Source organism: Copidosoma floridanum, unplaced genomic scaffold (genome assembly GCF_036245765.1).
Source record: "Copidosoma floridanum isolate Cflo_tuat_1 unplaced genomic scaffold, Cflo_Japanese_pri ptg000032l, whole genome shotgun sequence".
In the NCBI taxonomy this organism is placed as follows: Eukaryota; Metazoa; Arthropoda; class Insecta; order Hymenoptera; family Encyrtidae; genus Copidosoma; species Copidosoma floridanum.
This window is the reverse complement of record NW_028321909.1, coordinates 5,643,211-5,657,820: the sequence shown is the minus strand read 5'-3', so window position 1 is coordinate 5,657,820 and position 14,610 is coordinate 5,643,211. Positions and strand designations below refer to the sequence as shown.

Sequence of the window (14,610 nt, the reverse complement as noted above, 5' to 3'; positions counted from 1 at the left end):
ACTCATTGATTACGACAAAATATGTATTAAGGCTACACCTGAAACTGAAGAAGAATATACATTAATTACCCCTGATCCTAAAAACTACAGAGACTTGAATGCGTCGCATCCTTTATCACTACCAAATAACTTTTATGTAAAATATTTCAATTCAATACAAGTTAAGATTCATAACAAAAAAGGAGAAAAAATATACAATGATAATTACTTGCTGTATCTTAGAAGAGCTGTAAATTAAGAGAATGAAACATTTTTGCTGGCACGAATTGCTTCTCAGTTTAAAATAGCTATTGTTTACGATGTAAATATTAAAATTACACCTCTAAATATTATTTCTGATACTCAGTGTAAGTGTGCTGCTGGTAAGGGACCAACAGCTCATTGCAAACACGTATTTGTGGTTTTTGAAGCTATCAAAGACTTTTTGATGAATAAAAGTATAAAAACAAAGGAAACATGTACAGAAATATTACAGACATTTCACCAAGCTGAAAAACACCTAGGCTCACCACTCAAAAAAAAAAAAAAAAAAAAAACCATACGAACAAATGTGATTTCACATAAAAAGAGCAGGTTATATTTATATGTGCCAACTCTTGCTATGTATGTAAATAGAACGATTATAACTATTTTTTAAAAATTATTTTTGTATATTGCAGTCTTTTTTCATACTCTGTATTTGTCTCTTATATGTAAAATTCTAGAAATTTAATTTAGTTTGACTTTGGCGCTTTTTACCCCCATGCCCTCACGAGCGCCGCCACATGGCAGAATATCCCTCATTTTCTATGTTACCGACGAATTTTTCCAAGGTAGTATGAGAACTCGATCAAGAGATGCCACCGAAAGGTTGGTAAGTAACGTGCTGACTCGAGTGTACGAAATCCGAATTAGAAACAGCAAATAAACTGTCAGAAGCTATAATACATCAAGACACTGTTTACGATTAATTGTGTACAACAAAGTGTGTGTGATAGTGATTCCACAAAGAGATGTCTGAATTATTCACAAAATAAAATGCACGTAAACAAGACGACTTGCAGCATTTTCAATTTGCAATATTCCAGTAGACCCCTGAACTTCCAAGCTATACTTGACTGTGGAGCAGAGAAAATTTAACAAAGAAAACAGGTACCTTTTTTTCTGAACCCAATTCAACCCGTAAAGGTCAGTTAACAGTGTAAATCATGACTATAGCTACTGACATTCCATAACTAAAAATCTTGAAGTATTACGCTGCGTTGTGCCATCACTAGGGTTTACAAAAAAAAGTTTGGTTATGTTTTTCATTGTTATGGTCTCATTTTTTTATGCTATCCGTCATTGATTGTGATTTGCTTACAGTATACAACTAAACTTGATTGTTCTATAGTTTTTCTTTGCATTTGTTAAATCGTAGCACTATAAGTTGCTGAGATGGTAAAAATTATCATCAGTACTCACTACAATCCATTGCACGTATGAAAATGTACAAATGTCACTTTCATCATTAATTAGGCTGTATTTCCTTCGTTCACTCCCCTGTTTACTGTAGAACATGAGCATACATGTATACACAGCATGAATCATTCAAAGACCTCAAAATCAATACTGTATAATATAAAGACGATAGTAAAAAGGTAATGCCTTAAAAGTCGACAAATAGAATAATGAGATTTACGACTTCTAAAGTAGGACAAGAAATAAAGTGGAGTACTCTGATTCAAACTCGATTAAATTTCATTGTACGCAATATTTTTCCTCCACGACTACGTCAAAGTGAGAAACGAAAGCGAAACTTGCGAGCCGTAACAAATTTTCAATTAGCTCTTGCTATAGGAAAAGTATGTTTAGTATGGTACTAACGAAATTTTCATTATAACGTTCAATATCAGGTGCGAGTTAACGTCATATATAGTGATATTTGACCTTGTTTAGACTGTGCGTATTGGCCGTGTTCAAATAAATACAAATACATTGACGCTGAATATATACGGTTCTGTTACTTACTGGCACAGATAACATTGTTATCTGATATAATGTATAAGGTACGAGAAAAGGAAAACTCATTGCGCATGAATTCGCACAGTCAGGTTTAGCTGGAAGTCAATCCAATGAATTCTTAGTGACTCTCAACCCTTCGTTCGATGCAGGGTACTGCTCTCAATGTCGGTGGGCCACAACTGGTCGAATTAATGAAATTGGCCATAAAATAGGTTGCAGCGTGGATTTGCACCGCAATTTTGAGCGATTGCTTTAATTAGGCAATTAACAACAATTTGTTTTGAGCTGCCCAACCGCTTCAAAGATGGCCTCTTTGCTAAAGAAACAAATTAGCCACGGTAAAGTCAAATATAGATCGGCACAATTTTACTGCCTTTTGAATAATTTATAAACCGTACATATGCATTACTTTTCGAAAAATAATAAAATCTCCGACACCTGCTCAAACACACGATCCTCGCGTTTTTGAAAACATTTTTCCACTCTAGAAAGTTCTCATCTACACTTACGTTCCAGAAGAAAGATAATCGCATTATCATATCTGTGTGAATGAACTCTACCAAAGCCGCTCTTAAAGCTGATAGCTTATGTATTAATTTGTACCAAAGTAATGTAGGGTCTAGATAAGCCAAATATTTAAATTTCATTAAATCATTTCTTTAAAAAATGGTTACCCTCAAAGTACTCATCTAGATTAGTAATAATTTTTTAGAACGAAAACTTTAAAGCCATATTTATTCATTTCTGCGATATGTCGAATCGACTATGTAAGACCGATTTATTCATGAAATCCTGCTTACTCAAAATATTCAACTATTAAGTGTAAGATACTTACCAGCTCCAATAAAAGAATGCCAACGTTCGACTTTTTTCAGCCATCGAACCAGCCAGGGTCTCATGACCACAGTCATTAAAGCTGTCGCACAAAACCCAGTCGTTGGCCTCACGACTGTTCCTTGGTCGTTGCCACCGAAGACAATTACTGAGCGTTAATCGATTATTGGCACGATGCCCCGTCCAAATCGTCCAAACACGCTTATAACCGATGACCATCGAATACGCATGGCTGCCGAATCAGCGCTTAACGTATCATTGACTTCGCCGAGGGTCGCAAGTGGTCACTCCCAGAGTCTCATGACACCAGATGCGATGGGTGAGATTCTGATCGGAGGAATCAGACACGACGGCAGGATGTCGAATGTTCGGCGGTTTTTCTGCCTCTTCGTTACCTTCGATTTTTTCTTTACTTTTTTTTTATGGATGTTTTGTATCGTGGTAAGTTGATGGTACTCTTTTTATACGTGACACGAAATCCATTGATTGATTACATTATTGGTTTATCTGTAGATCTCCGGTGCTAATGTACAAACAGCTTTTGTAGATGAAATTATACATTATCAGATTAAAACGTCTCTCTCCGATGTTGTTGTGAGTACAAAATATTCGGGTTGAAACCAGTTTAAATCGTATGAAAAATAAGCGAGTGCATAAAAATTTTTTTTTACAGGCACTTGCAGCTCTTAGATTCGTTATTTTATTATTTTTTTACGCCGTGTTGCAAATAGACCACTGGTCCATCGTGGCGGTAATTGCATTTCATATGAAAATTGTAAATTTCATTAACCAAGTGTAGTAATGCAATAATGTATTTTTTAGTTAACAACTTCGTCAACGTGTGCCTTCCTATTAGCAAAAGTCTTTCTATACACGGTGAGTATTTGTTAGATTTTATGTATTTAATTTTGTATGAATAATAGTGTTTTCTGCGAATTCTTTAAACAATAGATATATTTTTATAAAAAATGAAACCATCAACTTTTGAAATTTATACTTAAAAAAAAAACAAAGTACAGGTAATACAAAAATAGATTTAAATGTACAATTTTATATCTCAGCTAAGCAGCAAGTAAACACAATACATTATCTTGTTAGTAAGAAACTGAATAGGTGCCTTTTTTCAGAAAAATAAAAATTTCGAATGAATCACTATTTAAAAGTCTTTAGTTATCGAATCCAAAATCACTTTGTTCCTAGTACGATTTGTCATAAATGACTAATTTAGAAACAGTGAACGTTCCGATATCCATTATCGATTAGATATATTTAGGAATTTTAAGTTTAGTCATTCATGAGAAATTGTACTCGGAACAACATGATTGTTTTTATGAATTCAACAATTAAAGACTATTAAGCTGTACTCAATTCAGAATTTAAACTTTCAAAACAAAAAATTCAGATTAAAAAGATACATCACACTGTTAATTATAATCACTCGATTATCACACCAAGCTCAATCGTATACGACTAGACGCAACTGGATAACCGATGCTGTTTTGAAAATTTTTCATCGGACTTCCTCGAAAATGATAAAAACGTCGAGAAAAAAAAAAAAAAAAAAAAAGAAAGCATTAAAATTCAATCGATAACCAAATATTCTCCGATTACACGTACATTTATCAATAACACATTCAATACTTACGAGCAATATTGAACGACAATGAGATGACAATGTCTCTGACGACGACAAGAGAAAAACAGACCGATGCCCAGAAGCGGGGAAAGCAAAGGCGAGAGCAAAGGACAATGTAATGAGACGCGGGTCGAGTGTTGCACGGACCGACCGAATCAAAGATATAAACGAGCGTGAGATACGCGTCTGCCAGATCTGTTCCGGAGAACGTATAAGTATACGGATAAAGAGCGCGCCGGGCGACGTACTTTCGAAAAAAAAAAAAAGTTTGTATTCAAGTTCAAGAGGTATACAGAGAGGAGAGGGAGGAGCAGAGAAAAATAAAAGTGTTGGTAGGGGAAAACACCAGCCTTGGCCCAAGAGAAGCTGCAATACTCGTGGTCTGCGTATAGATGTACCGAAGAAGCGAGTATCGCAGGATAAGCTCTCTCGCCTCTCTTTTCCTCCTCCGTCTTTCGGCTAGCGGTGTCAACTATATACATGTATAGACAAAACGCGTATATAATATATATATACTTCCAGCTGCGATCGGCCACTGATCACGAGCTTCTGGCCTATCGTATACGCATATATATATATAAATATACACCCGAACCTGTTGTGCCATGGAGAGCGAAGAGGAGCGCTGGCAACGCCGGCTCTAGCCGCTGTATTCTATTTCCTCTCTTCGGGGAGCATTTCTTCACTTCCCCGGCTCCCTTCGAGCAGGGAACTACGGTGCGGAAGGTTTTTCAAGTGCGCGAAATGTCGTGTCCCATGTGATTAGAATACGTTAGACCACTGGCGAGCGACCGGTTCAACGATTTCCACGTTGCGCTTCGGATCTGCATTTTAATGAGGTATATATATACATGTACGTGTATGTACCCTTACGCAGGAATTTTGGATTTTTTTTTTTTTAATTCTTTCTATTTCCATCTCGTCTACGTCAGCAATATGTGTTGGACGTTGTCAAAGTAATTACTGTCTCGTGCTTCTCGACTTTGTTTTTCGTACGATTGAATTTGTGAAAATTGCTGACTTTATCACTGGCAAAATGTTACAACATTTTTTTTTTTTATGTTCTGAGTGAGTTTTATTTATAACTGTGTGATTCACAATACTTTTGAAATCTAAAAACCACACAACTTTACTTAATTGTGGTTTATATGGTGTACAATAATTTGGAAGATATCGATCATTGATTAAGTATGTATGTCAAACGAGCGAAAAAATCGGCACAGTATGTGTACATCAACAGAGAGATAATTCAATATACGTGTCAGTAAGTAGAGTGAAGACCCAAGGTTGGAACGAAATTAGATTAAAACGCGAGCCTAGGCAAAATTGAATGTTATTATTAAACCAATTATAACCGTGACGTACAGCCCTCTTGCTTTTTATTGGGTTTTTGCAACGATGACTTCTAGTGTTTAATATTTTTGCAACATCGGCAAGTTCAATTGAATAATGTGAACTTCTTCGATAAATCTATGAGGTTGTGTAACATAAATATTTACAAAATGTTTAGTGTGTATATATCGGAGTATCACGTCTATACATGAGAAAATCCACTAAAAATATCCACTTTTTGTCTGCACACATCATCCATATGCAAATCGCGGGAAAAGAGTGTTACCCGTCACTGAAACCCGTGTTCAAAATTTTTTCCTCATAGTACATGGCATTACGAGTAAAATGAGCCCCATCTCGAAGGTGTGCCTCTAAAAACAAATTTTTTTTTTATTAAAATGGGGAGACAAAAACGGGACATTTTTAATGGATTTCCTCGTATACGTGCTTCAAATCGATGCAAGATAATCAAGTTGTAGAAACTTGCTGTTTTAGCGAGATGGTTTTTGATACTCATCCGCTACTTGTACATTGTCATGAATTTTAAAAGAAAAAAAAAGACGTTGGCTTATTGTTGCTACGTCGTTGATTCAATTAACGAACGGAACCGCTGTAATTGTCTAATTAAATGGCAGAATGGTGTCGTTAGCATCTGCATGAAACTGTACTCGTTAGGCGCAGGTGAATTCCCAGGACAGTCACTAATGTGTGTCGTTGATGTTTTCCAGTGGACTCAATCGAAGCAGCCCCTGTTCGAGGTCCTGTTCATCTTGATCTCGTTTGTCCTGGTGTGGGGCGAGGCCTGGTTCTTGGACATCAAAGTCGTGCCGCAGGAGAGCCTCGTGAGGGACTGGTACTCCGGCTACGCGAATCTACCCTCCGAGAGGGATCCGCTCCTCGGGCCGGGTTCGATTGTGCCGAGTGTCGTCGCGTCCAGGGAGAACGCGGGGCACTTTTACACGCCAATGGACTCCCCGGACCACTCCGACGACGAAAACCACCAAACGCACCGCAAAGAGTCGAGCTCGTCCTTTTTGTCGGCCAATTTGCCCGTCAAGCTTCCCCAGGAGAAGGTGTGAAAAAACAAAATACGATTTAGCACGAGCTGCAGCTAAACGCAGGGTGTTCTGTGAAATGTTACAATACCAAATGAGCGACTTTGAGTGTCCGTCTGTTGTAATTTATGTGATTTTATTTTTTTATTTTCGTTGTTTTCCTCCGTTTTTTTTTTTTCATACGAAGAGAAAAATAAATTTTTATTTCAAATACAAACAGGTGGATGAACTTTATTGATAACTTGCGCATGCACTTGATACCTTCATCTTTTTTGGTTTATCGCGATCGTAAGCTGTTCGAGCTGGTATTTAACGTTGATCGGAAAAGTACTTCGCGATATCGAAACGTGACGATTAATTACAATTTTAATGAACCAATCGACGATATTCGTGATTTTGTGCAACAAAAGAGTAAACAGTTGGTGTAGAATTTCAAGAAGTTGAGTTACTGAATAATAAATCGGCAATTTTTTGTGATCTAAATCGGATGAGTTGTTTTTTTTGTTTCAATAAACTCGATTACATCGAGCATACCATTGTAGGATGAGACATTTTTTACTTTATTTCATTATTTCTAGGTTGACGAGACAAAGAGGCAAGCCACTGCTCTACCAAAAATATGTTACGATATCATTACGTCTCTCGATTGGAAGGTGGAAAAAATAACTTCAGAAGGTGACATCGTCTCTTCCATGTATTTACCCAAGCCAGACGGAAAGATTTTCAAAATAACGGTACCGGTTACTTGTTATTATACAAACATGATTAATGACGAAAAACTGTTATAGTCTAATAATCACCAAATTGCAGGGAAAAATCAAGAGTAGTGCGGCAAAGGTGATTAACGATTTGTACGATAACATTGAAATTAATTGCACGTGGAACAAACAGATCAGCGAATCGAAAAAGATCTACGTGAGTTTATTTTATTCGTTATGATTAAAAAATATATATATAAATTTTAACTTGACCGTAAAATTGTCTTTTTAGGCTATCGACAAAAACATCGACTTTGTTTATCAAGGAACGTCGCCTCTGGCGAATGGCGCTCTGGGACCTCGCGACTTTGTCATCTTGAGACACAAGGCAGAGATCAACTCGTACCTCATGAGCTGTGGCGCGTCCGCCAATTTTGCTGTGATACCACTAAGAAAAAATTTCGTGAGGTAGTCCATAAAAAATTTACTTGCATTTTTTTTTTTTTTTTTTGTATCACGATGGTAATGCCTGAAACGTTTCAGAGGCGAGAACGGAGTCGGCTGTTACGCAGCCCGAGCTTTGGACGACGAAACGTGCGAGTTCGTGTGGCTCGTCAATACCCACTTGAAGGGATGGGTGCCACAAAAAATGGTCGACATGTTCATGCCCATCGGAATGATCGAGTTCATCGTCTCGTTGAGGCAACACGTGCGAGATTTGAAGGATTGACGAACGGAGGATCAATTGGGAGACAGTGAGCCGTTGATCAAAAGAACTTGTGCAAGTGAGAGTAAAGTGTTTATGAAGGGTTTGAGCGACCGAGGCAACTTTTGCGTCAGAAAACTTTAATGTTGATTCAGTGAGTTAACGCGACTGTTGTTGTGGCATTGTTTTCTCTTTAACCGTGAAATTTAAACGATGCCGGGTGGAGTAATAGTTTGTTGTGTTCATAGAAAAAAGTACATTTTTCGAGTACGTGTATGTCTTAGGAACAAATTTTATTGCAATTTGCACGCGATGTGTCGATGAATCAAAGAAAAAAAAATAATACAAAGAAAAAAATAAAAAAATAAAGCACACGATCAGGCCTTACAGATCGTGCGTGTCAAATAGGAAAAAAATTTTTTTTTTTTATTCTTTAGCGAATTTATAACATTAACTTTATTGTACAGTTTGGCATTTATTTTTTACGTGATGTATGTGATAATTAAGATTAAACTCAAGCCAAAGCTACGCTTGAATATAAACCTTTTAATTGTGATGCAATGTTTCACGTGTGTCAGCCAAATACAAACCGCTAACGAATTTTAATTATTTCATGTAGAAATAACACTTTTGTGAGATTAATGCGCTCGGATCAACGTAACAAAGACATTCGGACGTTATTCCTGATGTTTGTTATGTTAATATGTAAAATAGAAATTTAAAAAAATTCATAATTACAATATCATGTTTGCTCTCTACGCAAGTGAAAATTTGTTCTCGTCACATTTGAAAGTATCTTGTTGATGATATTTGTACGAATTTATTGTTAGTGTAAATGTAACAATTTTATACGCATAATAAAAATCATCAAACATATAATATGTTTACAGCACTGCACAGTAAAAAGTTTACATAGTTTTACTAAATTGGATGTTGGAAATAATGCGACAGTTTAAATATATACTAGCCAATGTTGAATGTCGCATTATTTCCAACGCTAGTAGTAAAATTACTAAAAATTTTGTACAGTGTGTGACTCAAATATTATTCAAGAAAATTTAAAAGATTAATAAACAAAAAAAAAAAATCCCACTATCTTGATGCCTACGCATGACAGAAACAAGTCGTAGATATCTTCCTACATCAAGTCGATTGCTGTACACATAAATTCTACATTGGAGGAACGACGGTCTCTACTGTCTTCGTCGTTACTTACCAGGGCAGCACGATCCGTTGATGGGTCAGTCGTTTCACGCTGCACCTGTTCGACAGCATCCACGGCAAACTTCTGTTCTCCTGATTGAAAGTCGGCGAGGTTCGCTCGAGAGCGTTTCTCGCGTCTTCCTGCTTCTTGAGCACTTGTCGCTCGTACTTTTACCAATCGTATAGCAACTGTGTCCACGGCCTCAAGGTTACTGTATAAAAAAAAAATCTAATAACAAAAAGGTTGATGCAATGACAAAGGGGGGTTATTTTGTTTTCATTTTTATTACTGCGTGCTTGGATATTTCCAGCGATTCTAAAAAATAGTCAAATTACTTTAAATTAAGAAAAATTTTTTTTTTTCACTTTAATTTGCAATCATTTGTTTTACAGTACAAAAATTATGTAGTGTTCTATGCTGAAAAATTTGTTTGTTTTTTTTCTACTACGTTTTGAAGATAATCTGCATTCAAGCCGTGAAAATTATACTTCGTACAACTAAATCTATGTATATTTTTAATAGATAAACCATTGATTATTACGTACTTTGAAAGTAGGTAATATTTTTGGGTTGTCCGAACAGATGCTTATAAAACAACGTTCTAATAAAAATTTTTGGTATAAAATAAAATAGACCAAATTTAATTTTTCCACGTATCAATTTTAATAAGATGTTTTTGATTAAAGGAAAATTGTTGAACTCGACATCTACAGATTTTTTTATAAATACATGTTTTTTTTCTTTTTTTAATGTACAATTATTTTAGCTGCAGTTTAAATATTAAATTTTTTCTAAATTTTAAGGCATATGAAATACCTTAATAATATTCTTGATGATTAATGACAAACCTTTTTCCTGGTTTTATACATTTTTATTTTTAAGTTAATACCATGTGTAATTCCACTATCGTTAGTAGTTCTCAAGGCTGTGTACACAGTTGTTACGGATGGTAGACAATTTTTTTTCAATACAGCAACAGTGTTTCCCAAAAATTGTTGAAATATCATATCAATTTTTTCTTAATCAAGCAACTTGTAGTAAAAACGATCGGATCACTAATTCGTTAGGACACTTCATTTTTTTATCGGTAAATTTCATTTTCAAGCTTCTATGGGAAAAAAAATTTAAAACCATGGTTGTAACGATTACATTATAACGAAAAAAAACAATCATTAGATAAAAACTATTTTAAGTAACACATTATTCTTCTGGAGATACTTGGCTATTGCAAAATAAATCTAAAATAAGGATATAAAGAACGAGGTTAGTGAAAAAAAAGGCACTAAGGTCTATATAAGGTATCGAAAACGTGCGCACGTATTTTCTGCATGTCCTTATATGGCAGTACCGTCCAGGAACGGATTGTATCCGTAGAACATCAGCAAGTGAAACTCGTACAACACGTTTAGGCGCATGTGCCGTACATACCTATACACTTGCATGACTCGTTGCTTTGACGAGGAGGTGGCAGAATGCTTACCTGGATTCCTACGAGATTTTTTTCTCTCCAGCTGTCAATCGCACATTCCACCGCGAGTTTTTTGCACCGTAATTATCCGGGCATTGTTTGAGGTGGCATGTCTTCCATCTTATTTAAATTAATTTTTTTCTTCTTAAAATTATGCAGTAGATCCATTCATAATTTCTCGACAACTAATTATTCAAACAGCAGTTACCTATAAATTAACTTTCAAATTAATTGACTACAGTTGTAACAATACGATTTTTCAATTAACCGTAACTCGCGGTTCAAGTTACACCCAAAAACACGCGTCCGCGAGCGCCAGACGGTTCATAATGAACTTCTTTAATGTTATGTATACTTATCAGCATAGAGTGAAAAAAAATATTCGCGCCACCTCTTTAATATTATGCGGCGTGAACGGCTCATGCGCTAAACTTCGTAGAATTCCATTCGCTGATGTTTTACTGATACGAATCGTTCCTGGATGATACTCCATATAAGGTAATAGGGAAATTGCATCGCTCTCGCGCTATCCGTACCGAAGACATCCACGAGCTTTTCCTCGCGTCACTTGTATACGTGAGCTTTTAAAGCTTCTTTTGGTCCATGCTAGTAATTTATCGTTTTGTGAATGTTTTATTTTTCTTGTTGAATTCTGGACTAAATAAAATTTTTAGATGTTCAAAGTATCTAAACAACCAAAGCGTTTCAAAATACTCTTCCATTTTTTTTCCAAACCTTATATTTTTACCGCATACCCAACGACCAAATGATTCTTTAATTTTCCATGGTAAAAAAAAAAAAAAAAAAATTCCAAAACCGTCGTTACAGATGAAAGTCAAACACGCAGCCGCGCCCTAGTGTATTCATTGCCACTAGTTCTTGGGAAAGAAAGGGAAAAAAAGGAGGTTTCAATTCCAAACAAAGCTATCACGAAAATTAACTCGAGCCGAGCTTGCCGTGAGAAAAAAGCACCAGGCAAAAAAACCTGGGTGGCAAATGTTTTTTTTCCAAACGTGGAAATATCGAAAAGAAAAAAGTCGCGATCAGGACTGTATGACGGTGGAGTTTCGTTCCAGTGCGGAATGTGCGAGCGACAGTCGCGCCGCTCCGTCGCGATCTCCCCGCGTATATATACAAATGCACTGCACACTGTGCAACTGTGATGCATCCCGCGGCACTCGAATACTTGTAACTCAGATCTGGAGAGTCGCTGCTCATCAAAGAACTATTGGCCCCAACAGACAAATTTTTATCCGTCCCGACCTTTTGACGTGGAATAATTCACTCACATGCCAACAAGTGATTTCAAATCGATATAAATATAAATAGAATAAAAAAAATAAAACAAAATTACGTACCGCAGAAAGTAAAGTCAATTGTGTATACATAGCTGCTAGAGCTTGGCATTGGCTTCACATACCTGTACGTAAAACTACACGACAGTGGATGTAAAGCGTGCCGATAAGAAGAAGAAGACACAAGTTTTGAAATTCAAACAAAAACCACTTAATGATAGAAAAAAAGCTCCCTCGGTTTCACGAGCATCGATGTATCTTGTTCACCAGCTATTTTCTCGCAGCACTTGATACGGCAAAAAAAACGAAGGAGTAGGAGGATGAGAAAACATCTGCGCTCGCAATCGTCGGTAGCCGTGGCGGTGCGGATTACATGCAACGCTGGCTAACACGCGCCGATAATTACCGGCTACCTGCGCTGGCTCATGATACTCTGGTAAAATACGAGTTAATTAATACCTCGAGTTAATTACACTTAATCCCCCGGCGCCTCCCCCCCCCCCTCGTATGCCGCTTAAAACTTTTAACGAATATCTCTAGCGACGCGAGCTTTTGCTCCGATTCGCCTTGAGAGGCGGTTTTTTTTTTTATTTTTTCATACGTTTTCGTACACAAGCAATGGCTGCTTTTCGCAAAACTCTCACCTATACAACTTGTGGGCTCGGCTCCAAAAGCCAAGCGCCATTTATCAATGAACGGATCGAGAGCGCCTAAGTAGTGGCACGATGACAAACGGAGCTTAGCGAGTTTCCGCGCGAGCTGGGCTATATTATATATTATTATACCCGCTGTGTGTATACCCCGGACAATGCGCTCTTTCAGCTTTTCGATTATTAATACCCCGCCGCGGACGAGACGGAAATGTTGAAATTTTATTTTTTCCAAAATCATTGAGGGTGACTGTGCTTACAAGTCGTGGTTGTAGGAAAAAAAAAAAAAATATATATATATATGGTATACAGAGAAAAGTTTTGAGGCACTTGCTTTGATGAAAGAAAAAAATGTCACGTCAGCCGTGTCAAGTGACGCGTGTATACACGTACAAGTATGTTATTGCTCGGAATGCCGTACATCCGTCCTATATGGAGATCGAGTTGAAATCAATAGTCTGAAAATTCATTCGAGGCGTTCGTTTGCAAGGCATTCCCAATGTAACGTACAACGTCCCGATGAAAGTGGAACAGTAGCGTAATGCCGCCACGCGAGCAATGTGCCATACGAGATGCATGAGTGTCGTTGAAATTGCATTTCGTTACGTGGAGTAACGAGCAAAAAAAATAATCATTTCACCTACACTCGCGACGTTTTTTTGTTTTTGTTTTTTTTTTCGAGCGGCGTATCGAGACATATTCCACGCAAAACCAATTGGATGGCATCCGAAATTCCCGAGCTCCCGAGAAATTGCGCGGTTAACCGAGCGTGTATCCATCGACGAGTTGATTGTGCGAGTGATTTTCCCGAGCAAAGTGCGCGCCACCGAAATTTCGGAATCCAAATATCGCGGGCTGCCAAAGCGAAAAATCGAATCGACGTGGGCGGCTGTGGCTTTCCCGTCCTCCCTGGGAATGGGAGCGGTGGCATTTATTGGAATTTATTCGCTTCGAGTCTGGTGGACAATAATCCCTTTTTTTTTCTTTCCAAAACACCGACAATTCCAATCAAACAATCATCGTAAAGTAATGGAATTAAAAAAAAAAACAAAAAAACTTCACCCCCAAATGCCACTAGTTTGTATGTCCTGTATACGAAGCGTCCAAAAACCGAGTTACGTTTCAATTATCGCGCGGTGAAAATGAAAATGTCCCCTTTCAATTCCAGCGTGAAGGTCCACACGGGCAAAAAATCCAGCAACTGCATCCACGCGCGTGTGGAGGAGCCTGATGGAACGGAGCCGCTGTTACACCCATCTCCCGTCAACCCCATGAGGGAGGGAGAGAGTGTGCCCACGTACACGGGAGCACAGTCGGGCAATAATATATAGGGCAAAGCGCGCGCCGGCGCAGGTGGCGTTTCGTCGTCATCGGCGGCTATCTCCCGAAGAAGAGTCAGATACTGACTTCAGTCGCTCTCTCACGCCTCACGCGTGCGCGCAGCCCATTGTACGCGCAGCCACCCGGACACACACGCCTTCGTCGGGTTAAACCCGCGTGTGTCGCGCGTAATCGTGTTTTTCTCGGTCCACATTTTGGTGCCATTTTTGTCGCGCTCCACTTTACAATCGGTTGAAAAACAAACAAGTTCAGGTGCGTGGGTGTATCGTCTTCGAAACGGCGCTGGTGAAATCGAAGAGGAAAAGCCGTCCTGTGCCGGACCCTTTTCGGCCAAGGAGGGTCGCTATGCCGAGACAATGGTGAGAGAGCGCCGGGAGCGATCCTTTAACCTTTGCTTCTCTCGACGGA

General features: G+C 37.9%; 2 protein-coding genes across 2 annotated transcripts in view; both read left to right on the top strand.

Annotated features, from left to right (window-relative positions):
- The first annotated feature begins 908 nt into the window (after positions 1 to 908).
- On the top strand, positions 909 to 9,201 carry Start1 (Steroidogenic acute regulatory protein-like). The gene is made up of 10 exons (XM_014352926.3): positions 909 to 1,131; positions 2,859 to 3,258; positions 3,331 to 3,411; positions 3,491 to 3,568; positions 3,640 to 3,693; positions 6,514 to 6,858; positions 7,419 to 7,574; positions 7,651 to 7,755; positions 7,831 to 8,006; positions 8,082 to 9,201. The coding sequence occupies exons 2-10, from the start codon at positions 2,992 to 2,994 to the stop codon at positions 8,266 to 8,268; spliced, it is 1,449 nt and encodes a 482-aa protein (XP_014208412.1). The 5' UTR covers positions 909 to 1,131; positions 2,859 to 2,991; the 3' UTR covers positions 8,269 to 9,201.
- Positions 9,202 to 14,469: 5,268 nt separating this feature from the next.
- Dgk (diacyl glycerol kinase 1) overlaps positions 14,470 to 14,610 on the top strand; it is a 65,468-nt gene continuing 65,327 nt past the window's right edge. Inside the window, exon 1 of the mRNA XM_089597358.1 lies at positions 14,470 to 14,561. The gene's annotated coding sequence lies outside the window, so the exon portion shown is untranslated. The remainder of the gene's footprint in view (positions 14,562 to 14,610) is intronic.

Bases quoted from the DNA above. Each gene is read 5' to 3' on its own strand.
- Start1 (XM_014352926.3), top strand. From the start codon at position 2,992: ATGCCCCGTCCAAATCGTCCAAACACGCTTATAACCGATGACCATCGA. The intron at 3,412-3,490 runs GTGAGTACAAAA...TTTTTTTTACAG, and splicing joins CGTCTCTCTCCGATGTTGTT to GCACTTGCAGCTCTTAGATT. The intron at 8,007-8,081 runs GTAGTCCATAAA...GAAACGTTTCAG, and splicing joins CTAAGAAAAAATTTCGTGAG to AGGCGAGAACGGAGTCGGCT.